At 47.3% G+C, this 15528-nt stretch overlaps 1 protein-coding gene across 1 annotated transcript in view; it reads left to right on the top strand.

The window, feature by feature from the left end:
- Positions 1-15528, top strand: part of LOC140469376 (xenotropic and polytropic retrovirus receptor 1 homolog) — a 131629-nt gene extending 116101 nt beyond the window's left edge. The window contains exons 11-15 of the mRNA XM_072565828.1: positions 2056-2250; positions 3525-3697; positions 6891-7027; positions 9877-10086; positions 13530-15528. Of these exons, the coding sequence (XP_072421929.1) occupies positions 2056-2250; positions 3525-3697; positions 6891-7027; positions 9877-10086; positions 13530-13593 (779 nt within the window). The 3' untranslated portion in view covers positions 13594-15528. The remainder of the gene's footprint in view (positions 1-2055; positions 2251-3524; positions 3698-6890; positions 7028-9876; positions 10087-13529) is intronic.

Here is a 15528-nt window from a genome sequence, read left to right on the forward strand (position 1 = left end):
AGTGGACAAAACTGGTAGCTGAAGCCCATTCCGAATGTCCTCAAAAAAATGGTGGTGAGGAACTATTGTCTCCAGCCCTCGATAGGGATTGGTTCCCATTTTACTTCTGAAGTTATGAGCCAAGGGTAATGTAATGAGCAGCTGATATAGGTCCACGTCAAGGCGGGGTGCGAACAGGAGGAGAATTTTGGACGTCGGGCCTCCATGGTCTGAGTACGCATTAGAAGGTCCAATTCCCAGCACCAGCACGTGGTGGTATGGGGATTGGAGACCGAGTCTGGTAGGAGCACTCATCAAGTAGAACACTATGTCCTGCTAGGATTTGAGTGTTGCCACAGCTGCTGCTATCCAGGGGGATGGAGAAAGTGCCTCCATTGAGGGTCTCAACCTGAGCCTTTTCCATAAGGGAGAGGCTGTGATTGGCTGGGAGTGAGCCAGATACATGACTTCTATCCCACCATTGCAACCACAGTGTTGGTGTGGCTGATTTGATTTGTTTTACTTGTTTATTTATTGACCAGAGAGCAGTTAAATGTCAACCACGTTGCTGCATCTCTAGATTCACAGCATGCCAGTTTCCTTCCCTAAAGTGCATTAGTGAAGCAGATAGGTTTTTCCCCTGACAGTGGTCATGGTCATCATTAGATTCTTACTTCCAAATATTTTATTGAGTTCAAATTCTCCAAAATAGTACCAAGGCTATGGATTTAAGAGCCAAGTGATTACATCACTTCTGTCCTAATTTATAGTAGGGTCTCCAGAATAGTAGCCCTGTTGAAGATTGGGGCAAAAATGATTGGGTCTCCTCCTGTTGAAAATGGTCATTTTTCTGGCAGTTATGGGGCACAAAGATTACCCATTACTCAAGGTTGGCTGATGGTTTCAAGATCAGATGCTGGGAGACACTGAGGACTGAGGTTTTTTGGGGGGAATTTAGAATCCCAAAATCCGGGCGGGATGTGAGACCAAAACCCTGTGTCAAAACAGTGTGGTAATTACCTGGAATTATCTTGCCGTTATCTCTCTGCCTATAAATTCTGTGCCTGTTCACTTCCCTCCACTTCACCTGATGACGATTCACAACCGTTCTGAAAGAAGATATTTGTCCTCATCTCAGCCCATTATCCAGTGACTGTGTCTTAGGTTCCCCCAACCTCAGAAAGTTGACACAATTAATCATGAAGCAACAACCATTATGAAAGACCACTCCATCAACTTCTAATCATCACACATGAGCTTTGAATATTTTCCTCATTAATAGAATGTACCAGGTCTTTGAATTTTTCCTGGAATTATCTTGCCGTTATCTCTCTGCCTATAAATTCTGTGCCTGTTCACTTCCTCCACTTCACCTGATGAAGGAGCAGCGCTCCGAAAGCTTGTGATTTCAAATAAACCCATTGGACTATAACCTGGTGTCATGTGACTACTGACCTTGTCCTCCCCAGTCCAACATTGGCACCTCCACATTATTAAGCTCAAGGCTGATCTGTTTGTGGTCCTAATATAACACTCCTCCCTGCACCCTCGTCACTCCATTGTTAATCAAAATCTGTCTAACTCAGAATTACATTTAAAAGGCATCTGGATGGGTATATGAATAGGAAGGGTTTGGAGGGATATGGGCCGGGTGCTGGCAGGTGGGACTAGATTGGGTTGGGATATCTGTTCGGCGTGGACAGGTTGGACCGAAGGGTCTGTTTCCATGCTGTACATCCCTATGACCCTAAATATATCCGACATTGGAGCAGTCTCAATCTCTGCGGTCGAAAATTGTGAGGATTCACAACCGTTCTGAATAAAGATATTTGTCCTCATCTCAGCCCATTATCCAGTGACTGTGTCTTAGGTTCCCCCAACCTCAGAAAGTTGACACAATTAATCATGAAGCAACAACCATTATGAAAGACCACTCCATCAACTTCTAATCATCACACATGAGCTTTGAATATTTTCCTCATTAATAGAATGTACCAGGTCTTTGAATTTTTCTTACAAATACTCTTTGACATTCAGTTCATTTTATTCTAACGTTCTGCCTTCTGTCTGCCACAGAAAAGTTTGGGGGTAATGGTTACTCCTATGGAGTGGCGTGTATCATCCAGTGTATCCCACCATGGATCCGATTTGCTCAGTGTCTCCGTCGGTACAGGGACAGCAGGGATGCATTCCCACATTTGGCAAACGCTGGAAAATATTCCACGGTTTTCATCATGGTCACCTTTGCAGCTCTCTACTCAACTGAGAAAGGCAAGTTAAATCTCTAGTCTACTTCCCCAGACCGGCTAGTAACAGGGAAGGCTTCCTGTTGCACTATGTCAGAGGTTTGCTGATGGGATCAATAATCAGGTAATCAGAGAGGGTGTCAGGTCAGATTGAGTGAACAGTCAACTCTGCAATCACACAACTCGTGCAAGGTTTTGTTCACAAGTCTGTAAGGCATAGCAGGAGAAGTAGGCCATTCAGCCCATCGAGTCTGCTTCCCCATTCAGTGAGATCGTGGCTGATCTGATAATCCCCAACTGCACATTTGTGCCTTTTGCCCATAGCCTCACTGATTTAAAAAAAATCGACCTGAGCCTTGAGTACACTCAGTGACCCAGCCTCTGGAATCGTCCGTGGTAAACACAGATTCACTAACCTTGGACAGAAAAAAATTCTCCTCATCTCTGCCTTAAACAGGTGACCCTTTACTCCGACACCAGAGTTTCTGCACTCAGATTCTTAAAGCTGAAACCACTTGCATATGCTTATCAAACTGACATTTGTTGTCGAAATCGTCTGTGTCCTGCAGCTGAGCTCAGAGCAGTATAACTGTCTCATTGCTGAGGCCAGGTTCTGATTGATGCCAGTGGACTCTACTGAGTGGGAAGCCAGTATAGAATCAGATAATCCACAGTTTACTGGAGTGTAATGTTTGTAGCATTGAACAAATAGGGCATTTCCTCACTGTCTCCTATTTCTCATTAGTAAACAGTTTCACCAAAAGGTGGTCCTGGGACTGAGGTTAATAAGCTCAAAAGCATTGAATGGCTTAGAATGGAGAAGCACTCGACAGAAATTTAAAAACTTGCGCATCCCGACTTTCAATCACGCCTATACCTTCACTGTTCTGGAGTTGCCTCCCTAAATCACTTCCTCTAAATCTCTCTCTCTCTCTCTCTCTCTCTCTTTTACAACACACCTTCAAACCTACCCAACTGTCAGTCACCCTGCATGTTAGTCTGTATGCTTCTCACTGTCTGTGTGGAGTTTGCACACTCTCTGGGTGCTCTGGTTTCCTTCCATAGTCCAAAGATGTGCAGGTTAGGTGGATTGGCCATGCTAAATTGCCCCATGGTGTCCATGTGCAGGCTAGGTGGTTAGCCTTGGGAAATGTGGGGTGACAAGGATAGGGAAGGGGCCTGGGTTTGGGTGGGATGCCCTTTGGGAGAGTCATTGCAGACTCGAGGGGCTGAATGGCCTCTTTTCTCCCTGTAGGGGTTTTACAATGTGCTCTTTCTCTCTCCCTCTCACTGCCTCAGAACGTTCCCAGTTGACGATCGGTGTGAAGGTTTATTTTTACCTGTGGGCCGTGACTACCTGCGTCAGTACCATTTTCACCATCGGCTGGGACCTGCGAATGGACTGGGGCCTGTTAGACAAAAACACCAAGGAAAACAAATACCTGAGGGAGGAGACGGTTTATCAAAATAAAGTAAGTGCATGTCTTAACTTAAAAGTACATTCGCAATAATCAAGTAACTGTGCAGCCCTTTGAGAACACTGAAGGTTAAATCTTGTGGAACCTTCCTACATCTATAACATATAAAACATTTCACATCAGGCACACCAGACGACAAAACCTTATTCAGTATGTTGTATTTTTACCACCATTTCAACTTATTCCATCAGAAGTTCATCTGCCTGTCATTTACAATGCAAATTGCCTATGTAAACACGTTTGTACTTGCAACCAATTGCCGTTGGAGAGACTGGAGCCACAGGGTTTTTTTTGCCTCTGTCAGTTCCTCAGTTGGCATTGCAGAGAAACCATTGGTTTCTGCTCAGTAGCAACATCGTGTACCATCTACAAGATGCACTACAGATGTTCACCAAAGTTACTCAGACAGCACCTTCCAAACCCACAACCACTTCCATCTGGAAGGACAAGGACAGCAGATACATGGGAACACCCCCATCTGAAAGTTCCCCTCCACTCCACTCACCATCCTGACTTGGAAGTACCTTGCCGTTCACTAGGTCAAAATCCTGGAACTCCCTCCCTAACTTACAGCACGTGTGGAGTGTACCTCCCATGGTAAGGGAACAGCAAGGTGTTTCCAAGTCAGGATGGGGAGTGACCTGGAGGGGAACTTTCAGATGGGGGTGTTCCCAAGTATCTGCTGTCCTTGGATTATTTTCACTTGAGCATCAGAGGCTGAGTGATGACCTTTAGAGTATATAAAATTGTGAGAGACATGGATAAGGAGGCTTTATTCCCAGGGTGGAAATGTTAAATACCAGGGAACACAAGGTGGGAGAGGGAATATGTAAAGGAGATGTGCGAGGCAGGTTTTTTGACACAAAGGGTGGTAGGTCCCTGGAACACACTGCCAGGAGAGGAGGTCGAAACCGATCCGATAAAGCAACGTGTAAGAGGCATTTAGTCAGCCCACATGAACAGGCAGCGAATAGAGGGATACAGACCAGGCGCAGGCAGATGGGATTAGTTTAGAGTGGCATCATGGTCAGCACAGACATGATGGGCCGAAGGGCCTGTTCTTGTGCTGTACTGTTCAGTGTTCTCAAGGGCAGTTAGGGATGGACAATAAATGCTGACACTTTCAGTGACAAGTCAGGCAGCATCTGAGGAGCAGGAGAATTGACATTTCGGGCAGTCCTGATGTAGGGCTTATGCCCGAAACGTCGACTCTCTTGCTCCTCGGACGCTGCCTGACCTGCTGTGCTTTCCCAGCACCACACTCTCGACTCTAATCTTCAGCAACTGCTGTCCTCACTTTTTCCACAGGCAGTCACACCCAGTTTGCAAGAATTAAAATAATTCCAACCATCGACTTCTGTGCTTCTTAAACTACTGCACATTTTCCCATAAAAATGTAGACAATATTTGAATACCATAGATATAAGGGCAGGGGCAATGTGAGTGTAAAATGGAGGCTGCACTATGCCCTGTGTTACTCTCGTAACGCTACTTCACTTGAAGACCCAGCCAATGTCTTGCCCTGGGAAGTTATACAGTAACACACAAAGGAAACAGACCCTTCGGTCCAGCTCATCCGTACTGACCAGACATGATGAAGGGCTTTTGCCCGAAACATCGATTTCGCTGCTTGTTGGATGCTGCCTGAACTGCTGTGCTCTTCCAGCACCACTAATCCAGTATCCCAATCGGACCTAGTCCCATTTACCAGCATTTGGCCCATATCCCTCTAAACCCTTCCTATTCATATACCAATCCAGCTACATTTGCAATGTTGTAATTATACCAGCCTCCTCCACCCCTTATGGCAGTTCATTCCATCCACACACCACTCTGCACATGACCCCTCTGATTCTTTTTAAATCTTTCCCCTCTCACCTATTCCCTCTAGCTTTAGACTCCCCTACCCTGGGGTAAAAACAAACCTTTACAATTCGTCTTATCCATGTCCCTGCTGATTTTATAAATTTATGTAAGGTCACCCCTCTGCCTCTGATGCTCCAGGGAAATTAGCCCCAGCTTATTCAGCCTCTCCCCATAGCTCAAACTGTAAATCTTTTCTGCTCCCTTTCAAGTTTAACAGTTGACTGATAGAGTTGACAAATGTTCATTCTTTCAGGTTTTAGAATTAAATTCAATTAGATTCGATTCCCTACAGTGTGGAAACAGGCCCTTCGATCCACAAGTCCACACCGACCCTCCGAAGAGTAACCCACCCAGACCCTTTTCACTCTGACTAACGTACCTAACGCTATGGGCAATTTAGCATAGTCAATTCACCTGACCTGCACCTCTTTGGATTGTGGGAGGAAACCGAAGTACCTGAAGGAATGTTTAGGTTCACTTTGTGTTGTCTTTGAGAGCAATGGTAGCCCCAAACCCAGCTTCTTCCTGCTTATTTCTTCAGGTGGGTGGCACAGTTCCATCAAGAGAGCAACCCACATGTTTACTGAGGGAGTGGTTACAACATGGAGTTCACGACCATGTGATAGAAAGTGAAGCAAATGGCATTGAGCTTTAAGTTCGCTCATGGGACATGGGTGTCACTGGTAGGGTGAAGTCACATGACAAAGGAGCAATGCTCCAAAAGCTTTTGTGGTTTCAAATAAACCTGTTTGACTATAACCTGGTGTCGAGTGACTTCTGACTTTGTCACTGGTAACGCCAGCACTTATTACCCAGCCCTAATGGTGGTGAGCCAATTTCTTAATAACAGAGAACAGTCAACCACGTTAGGGTGGAGCTGGAGATATATGTAGGCCAGATCCGATAAGGATAATAGATTTTCTTCCCAAAACGATATTAACAAGCCAGATGAATTTTTAGATGTTATTTCATGGTCTCCATCATCTTTGTTTCCAGAATGTTTAATTTTAGTTCCCCAGCTGGATTTGAGCTCAGTTCTATTAGTCCAGGCCTGTGGATTGCCAATGTGGTGACACAACCACGATGCCACCAAACCAGGCCAGCAGATGCGGATGACAGGAACAACATGATGAGACATGTTGTTCTCACAGGAGCACAGGCACCAGCACGGGGCTGAATGACCTGCTGGTATGCGGCCCTGAACACAATGCAGAAAGGTTGGCATTCGGGGGGGGGGAAGGGGGAAGGGGGATATCAAATGGCCACATATTTTTTTCCTCACTGAGAATTGCTTCTGACTCAGGCTCTGTCTACCCTGCAGGTCTACTATTACTGTGCCATGGTTCAGGATGTGATACTGCGCGTCGCCTGGGCCCTCAATATCTTGTTTGTTCAAAATAAGAATTCGGTTGTGGCAGAAATCATCTCAATGACCTTGGCTCCTCTGGAGGTCTTCAGGTGAGAGACAGGATCGAGCAAGGATCGAGGAGGCCCCACTGACTTGTTTTTTTCCCACTCGGGAAGAGACCTGGGAGAAGTTCCCAGGGTCGTCGTACAGGGCAGTGTCAAGTGGGAGAGGATGGAAGGGTATTGACATTATAATGACAAGGCCGCATCAAACTTGGGTTCTGAAAGGGCTGAGAGCGGTCTTAAAGTCAATGAAGGGAATTAGGGCGATGAATAGGAGATTGTATATGACCTCAGCATGGAGGTGGTACAGGAGGACAGCAAGGTGCAGTTGGGTTCGGCTTATATCATCCATGACTCAATGGCAATACCTTCACCTCTGGGTTAGAATGTGACAAGTTCAAAATTTTCAGAAACTATTGGCCAAATATCTAGGCTGCTGCTCCAGTGCAGTCCTGAGGGAGCACCACACTGCTGCTCCAGTGCAGTCCTGAGGGAGCACCACACTGCTGCTCCAGTGCAGTCCCAAGGGAGCACCACACTGCTGCTCCAGTGCAGTCCCAAGGGAGCACAGTGTTGCTCCAGTGCAGCCCTGAGGGAGCACCACACTGCTGCTCCAGTGCAGCCCTGAGGGAGCACCACACTGCTGCTCCAGTGCAGTCCCGAGGGAGCACCACACTGTTGCTCCAGTGCAGTCCCGAGGGAGCACCACACTGTTGCTCCAGTGCAGTCCTGAGGGAGCACCACACTGTTGCTCCAGTGCAGTCCTGAGGGAGCACCACACTGAGGCTCCAGTGCAGTCCTGAGGGAGCACCACACTGTTGCTCCAGTGCAGTCCTGAGGGAGCACCACACTGAGGCTCCAGTGCAGTCCTGAGGGAGAACCACACTGCTGTTCCAGTGCAGCCCTGAGGGAGCACTACACACTGCTCCAGTGCAGCCCTGAGGGAGCACTACACACTGCTCCAGTGCAGCCCTGAGGGAGCACCACATTGCTGTTCCAGTGCAGCCTTGAGGGAGCACTACACACTGCTCCAGTGCAGCCTTGAGGGAGCACTACACACTGCTCCAGTGCAGCCCTGAGGGAGCACTACACACTGCTCCAGTGCAGCCCTGAGGGAGCACTACACACTGCTCCAGTGCAGCCCTGAGGGAGCACTACACACTGCTCCAGTGCAGCCCTGAGGGAGCACTACACACTGCTCCAGTGCAGCCCTGAGGGAGCACTACACACTGCTCCAGTGCAGCCCTGAGGGAGCACTACACACTGCTCCAGTGCAGCCCTGAGGGAGCACTACACACTGCTCCAGTGCAGCCCTGAGGGAGCACTACACACTGCTCCAGTGCAGCCCTGAGGGAGCACTACACACTGCTGCTCCAGTGCAGTCCTGAGGGAGCACCACACTGAGGCTCCAGTGCAGTCCTGAGGGAGCACCACACTGCTGTTCCAGTGCAGCCCTGAGGGAGCACTACACACTGCTCCAGTGCAGCCCTGAGGGAGCACCACATTGCTGTTCCAGTGCAGCCTTGAGGGAGCACCACACTGAGGCTCCAATGCAGTCCTGAGGGAGCACCACACTGCTGTTCCAGTGCAGCCCTGAGGGAGCACTACACACTGCTCCAGTGCAGCCCTGAGGGAGCACTACACACTGCTCCAGTGCAGCCCTGAGGGAGCACTACACACTGCTCCAGTGCAGCCCTGAGGGAGCACTACACACTGCTCCAGTGCAGCCCTGAGGGAGCACTACACACTGCTCCAGTGCAGCCCTGAGGGAGCACTACACACTGCTCCAGTGCAGCCCTGAGGGAGCACTACACACTGCTCCAGTGCAGCCCTGAGGGAGCACTACACACTGCTCCAGTGCAGCCCTGAGGGAGCACTACACACTGCTCCAGTGCAGCCCTGAGGGAGCACTACACACTGCTGCTCCAGTGCAGTCCTGAGGGAGCACCACACTGAGGCTCCAGTGCAGTCCTGAGGGAGCACCACACTGCTGTTCCAGTGCAGCCCTGAGGGAGCACCACATTGCTGTTCCAGTGCAGCCTTGAGGGAGCACCACACTGAGGCTCCAATGCAGTCCTGAGGGAGCACCACACTGCTGTTCCAGTGCAGCCCTGAGGGAGCACTACACACTGCTCCAGTGCAGCCCTGAGGGAGCACTACACACTGCTCCAGTGCAGCCCTGAGGGAGCACTACACACTGCTCCAGTGCAGCCCTGAGGGAGCACTACACACTGCTCCAGTGCAGCCCTGAGGGAGCACTACACACTGCTCCAGTGCAGCCCTGAGGGAGCACTACACACTGCTCCAGTGCAGCCCTGAGGGAGCACTACGCACTGCTCTAGTGCAGTCCTGAGGCTGCGCTGCAGCACTATGCTGTTGAGAGAGGCAATGGGCAATTGCACCAGCTCTCTGTTTTAGCTCAACACAGAGCTTCATGCAACTGCTGTCATCCACTGAGTGAGGAGAGGGATCCAGTAAACTCAGCCTGAAGGGGCAGTGCACAAAACCACCACCAGAGGGCAGATTGACCGTTTATACAAAAGAAATTAAAATCCTGCAGATCCTGGAAATCTGAAAGTCCAAAATCACTCTTCCTTGGAGCAATTTAATGACATGAATGACCCCAGGCATAATTGACAAGGGAATGGATTCAATGATCTCCACTCTGACTAGGAATAACAGTGGTACATTAGCAGGCTCAAAAGATCAGGTGGATTACTATCATTATTGTCCTCTATTAAGTAAATAGCAATGATGTGGAGGGAAGGGCCAAGAACTTTGGAGTACCTCAGCTTCTTTCAGTGCAGATATTTAACTTCATTGTGGCTCACATGCCCTGCAGCAATGTTTTGCACTGATCTTGAGTTTTGTCCGATATTATGTCTCTGTATCCACAGGCGTTTTGTCTGGAACTTCTTCCGACTGGAGAACGAGCACCTCAACAACTGTGGAGAGTTCCGGGCGGTCAGGGATATCTCCATCCTGCCTGCGACCGGGGTCAACCAAGCGGCTCTGCTGCTGCTGATGGACCAGCAGGAAGGGGTCAGGAACCGAGGAAAGGTCAAGGGGGCAAAGCGGAAAACCAACTTCTCCTTCAAGCGGTCAAGGTCAGTTTGCAGAACGGGCCGAAGCGACTCCCAGGGACGTTATCAAACTGAATAAGCAGACCCCAGGACAGGGAGCCAAAAGTTTGGTCAAAACCATAGGAACATCTTAAAGGATGGGCACAGTTGGCAGCATTGCTGCCAGTGTTGGGGGGGGGAGGGGTGAAGGGGGGCAGTGGTTAAAATTGGATTCTCAAGGGGCCTCAGATAATAATACACCAATATGAAGGCAGCATAGTGGTTAGCACTGCTGCCTCACAGGGACCCAGGTTCGATTCCAGCCTCGGGCGATGGTCTGGATGGAGTTCGCACATTCTCCCAGTGTCTGATTGGGCTTCCTCCCACTGTCCAAAGATGTGCAGGTTCGAGTGGTTTGGCCATAGTAAAGATTGGAGTGGTGCTGGAAACGCACAGCAGGTCAGGCAGCATCCGAGGAGCAGGAAAATCGATGTTTCAGGCAAAAGCTCTTCATCAGGATTCCTGATGAAGGGCTTTTGCCCAGAACGTCGATCTTCCTCCTCCTCGGATGTTGCCTGACCTGCTGCGCTTTTCCAGCACCACTCCAATCTTGACTCGAATCTCCAGCATCTGCAGTACCCACCTCCGCCGAGTTGAAATTCCCCATAGTGTCCAGAGATGTGCAGGCTAGGTGGGTTAGCCATGGGAAATGCAGGATTACTAGGATTGGGTGGGATGCCCTTTGGAGGGTCAGTGTGGAGTCACTGGGCTGAATGGCCTGGTTTCGCAGTGTAAGGATTCTATGGCAAAATGAGAGACAGACAGACCAATCCCAGTCAGTCACTATGTTCTTCTTGAAAAAGTGGGAACAAACAAATGTTTTATTTTTATATAAGATCCATAAAATGATTATTGGGTTCGGTGTTGCCACGTAACAGTGTGTTCAGCCTGCTTCCTAGTGTGTCGTGGAACCTTCACAAACAAGTTCATCCAGAACTGTGTACATAGCTAAGAGATAAGTGGGAGGGAACATTTGTAGTGCAGTCTGCTCCAGAACGATGCTATAACAATCGGATTTGAAAATACCGAGAGAGAAGGGAGGAACATCTGCTCCCGGTCGCCTTCCCTATTAGCAAGTCCGGAATCCAAGGGACAACAGGATAATGACCCATTGCAGTAAGTGCATCTCCCCCACCCCTTCCATTCCAACACTCTTGTGGTTAAATTCGCCAAAGACAACCATGGGCATCAAAACTCAGATCAAATCCCTGTCAGGAGCCGAGGGGAAAGGATTTGAAACTTAGAGTAAACGGATGTATTGGCAAAGTGAGAGTCCACTGATTTCCAGGATTTGTGGTCTGTAGATGGTGTTGCTGCTCTTTGTAAATTGCCTATCAAGTGTTAAAATTGCAACACAGCATCACCTGCTGCCAGAAAGCCATACTGCAATCTTTCGCAATTTGCATTTTGGAAATTCAAGGGGGGGGTAAATTGAAATCCTGCAGTAAATCCACACACACACCACGTTCATCTGGCTCATGCTTTCGTATCAATATTTTAAAGCCTCTTCTTTGTTCTTCCTAAAGTTTGTTTTTATTGAACAACCCCAGTCGTAGTCGCAACCATTCCCCACTGTCCCCATCTAAATTAGAATGCTTACATGATTAAAGTTAAATGTTCAGATTGTTACGATCAACACTTTCAAGAGGGATTTGAATAAGTGCCCAAGGAGAGGGTTTCAGGATACAGAGAAAGCGCAGGGATGGGAGACAAGCCAAATTGCTCTGACAACGAGCTGGCACAGGTGACAAAGGCCAAATAGCCTCCTGTGCTGTAAACTAACATTCTAAAGCAGATGTTTAATGGCCTACTGCTTCCAGCAGGTGCCCCCATGTGAACAACCAAGTCTTTCTGCAGTACACAAAAACTGCTCCAGCTAGGGAGCTAAATAAACAAGCATTATCTCAAAGGCAATCACTCATGAATTGCTATGCTACTAAAGAAAAGCTACGACACAGGAGGAGGCCATTCAGCCCATCGTGTGCGCACAGGCTGAATAAACAAGCCCACTTTTCCATCCCCATGAACTGTACCCTTGCAATTTCCAGCCCTTCAGATCCCGCTTCCTTGTAAATGAGTTGAGGGTTCCAGCCTCTCCCATCAAACTGGGCAGTGAGTTCCAGACACCACCAGACTTGACAAAAACATTTTGAAGGTGATTTCTCCCCCATATCTCTTCTAATGCTTCTATCAATTGCCTCATTGTGACCTCTCCAATAAGGGAAACTGGTCTTCCCTGTCTCCACTCCATCCAAATCTCACATTAATTTGTAAACCTCAATTAAGTCACCCCTCAGCTTCCTCGGTTTTGAGGAATACCCCCTGAGCCTATCCAAATCAATTTTCCACTATTCTTGTAAATCGCTGTACTCCCTCCTTTTGTCCTTCCTTTAATGTGGTGACCAGAATTGTGGGCCAACCTCCAGCTATGGCCTAATCAATGTCATTTATACTCCCCACAGCACATCCCTATTCTTGTACTCAGTACCTCACCCAATGAAGGAAACCTTTGCCACCTTATCTCCCTGTCCTGCCACCTTCAGAGGTCTGTGGACATGCATTGCAAAGTCTCTCACCCCCTCTACTCCTCTTAATACCCTCTTGTTTATTGTGCAGTCCCTTGTTTTGTTTGCCCTCTCCAAATGCACATGACTTGACCCATGAGCCGATGAAGTCAATAAGAGCTGTGCAGCTGAAAGATTGCTGTGGGAGAAATCGATTTCAATCCATGGGCCACTGGGGTAAACAGGAGCAGTATTGTGTCAAGATCAAGATACACAATCTCAGCACATGGACAGACCGCTCGAGGTTAAAACGAAGAGGAATTTTGTCACTCAGAGGGTAATAAATCTTTGGAAATCTAGAGAGCTATGGAGGCTTGGTCTTTGAGTGTGTTCAAGCCAGAGGTCAAAAGATTTCCAGGTATTAAAAATATCATGGGATATTGGGATAGTACAAAGAGATGGCAGATCTGCTAAGATCCAGTTGGAATAGCAGGATCAGGCTCAGGGGCTGAGTAGCCTATTCCTACTTCCTGTGTTCTTTGGATCAGCCTGGGTAAGAGATCGGAGAATTAAATTCCTAAATCATTCTACCTCAAGCATTCACTCCCTCCATTTATGGACACAGTGGGCAGCTGAACGTACCACCTCCAAATTACACTGCAGCAACTAGCGAAGGCTCCTTTGACAGCACATTCCAAACATACCACCTCTACCATTTGAGGTACCAGGGCAGCAAATACACAGGATCCCAAACCCTGTTTTCTCTTCCAAGACATACTCCATCCTGACTTGGAGATATATCACTCTTCCTTCACTGACATTGGGTCAAACTCCTGAAACTTCCTTCCTACTAGCACCGAGGGTAATCAGAAATCCCAGGGAAGAATGAATTGTAAAAACAATTGTTTTCTTTTTCCCTCCCAGAGCCAAGAACGTGGAAACTAAGGTAGACGTTGAAGAGTCAGAGGGTGATGGTATGAAGAGCTGAACAATGGCTCCTTTTAATAGCCGAAAGTAAACATGGTGGGGATTCATACACTCCAAGGCTTATCCGGCCAAAGTGAGAACTTTTCAAATGATGTAAAGGCTCTGAAGCCAACGACTTCAGAAAACGTTTGGACTTTGGTAAAACAAAGTACATTTTTTTCAAAAAAAAAGGTAGTTCTTTTCAAATGTTCCTGCGTTTGCAAAAGGTTTTCTTGCTTTCTGTTGGTCTTCCTGGTTCACATGTCTGCTCCCAGACTCCAAGAACAAGAAAATTGCTCTCTTGGTCAGGGTTCCAACCCTGTCTGGTTCAGCCCTCTGATTGTGCTTCACTGTTGAATGAGTACTTCGTCTCAGTTCACACCACTACCCCCCCCCCCTACTTTCACCCCCTCACTTCCCTACCACCTCTCCACCCATTCATTCATTTTCCACACTTTTCGCCCACTCCACACATCAACTTTGACAGCACAGGTGAGACTTATGTGGGTATGAATTGTGGGCAAATCTTTATCCAATCATATTATGGAGCACAGACATCACCTTTGTGCATCTAAATTGCTAAACTTCAAACAGTTAAAGTCAATGGCATTAAATGGTGCTCATTGAATTTGTTTTGCACAGTTGAGTAAGATCAGTGGTAGAACCTCCAATTCTGATAGCCAGACTTCAAAGCATACAGTTAAGGACAATTTTAGAGATTTAGAAACACACGCAGTCACAATCTCACATTCACTGTTTTGTAGACAGGTGGACAGTGTAGAAACAGACCAAAATGCTGCAGAGAAGCAAATTTTAGAGACAAAGGGTTCAACACCTTTTCAAACAGACTGGTAGACAATACTAGAGTATGCAGTTCAAGAAAAAAAACTGCTAGCCATCTGGGTAGACAGACACTTTTAGTGAAATTCATGACTAGAGTAGGCAGGAAAACAAAGAGAATCTGAAATCATTCAGGAGGAGAGAAATGTTTGGAATATTTCTGGCTGTATGTCCGATGGTTAAATGAACCAGTTCTACTCAAGACGGACATCTCATACTCAAAAGAAAATAAACAAGTGGTTAAAATCCCAGTGTGGCATTATTTAATATTGGAAACCCCAAGCATGCACATGCTTATTGGGGTTCAGTCTTGCTTTTATAGTTCAATAACTTGACTGCCAGGTCAAGCAGAGGGAGTTAGCTGCTGCCCTGTAGTGTTAGCTGTGTGTGTTGGGGGTGGTCAGCACAAAGTCGTTCCTTTGTATGTCCTAACTCTCTAGGTAGGTTGACACTAAAATGTTGTGTTTTTAAACATAGAATCAGTGGTTTTAAGATATTTGTAATGGGCGGTTTGGAAAACCCAATCAACTCGCCCTGCCCCCCGCATTGTGTAGATTGCCCTGCATGGAGCAACTGGAACTGAGTCAGTCAATCAAGGTCACTGATCAGATCACTGAGATGAATGGAAAGCATAAGATCGTGTTCAAATGCTGATACCACCCATTAGAGCAAATGCGAGCAGGTCAATTAAACACCATGTGGGCTATAATACTGCTGGCAGGAGAGTCAAAGTTGCCTCACTGCACACAAAATACAGGCAGACAAACCAGGAGATGGAACAACGTGTAAATAATTTGGGTGTATATAATCAAAATATTTTACAGTTTTAAATCTTGTACATAGTCTTCCAGTGAAAAATGATGTTTTATAATAGATGCTAAAAGAGCACGTGTAGATGATCTTGTTCCCCCCTCTCCTGTACATAAAGCACGTTTGTGCTTTGCTTTGACTGCTTGGAATAACATGAAATTTCTTAAAAATAAACTGTTGAGTGTACGGAGTGATTATTCTGTACAGGAGATTCATTGGATGTAAAACAGGCTGTGTTCACTTGCAAAAGTGATATTGTGTAAAACTTTACTGCTTGATTCTTCAACCGCTCTTCACAGTCTAACTT

The sequence above is a fragment of the Chiloscyllium punctatum genome, chromosome 49, assembly GCF_047496795.1.
Source record: "Chiloscyllium punctatum isolate Juve2018m chromosome 49, sChiPun1.3, whole genome shotgun sequence".
In the NCBI taxonomy this organism is placed as follows: Eukaryota; Metazoa; Chordata; class Chondrichthyes; order Orectolobiformes; family Hemiscylliidae; genus Chiloscyllium; species Chiloscyllium punctatum.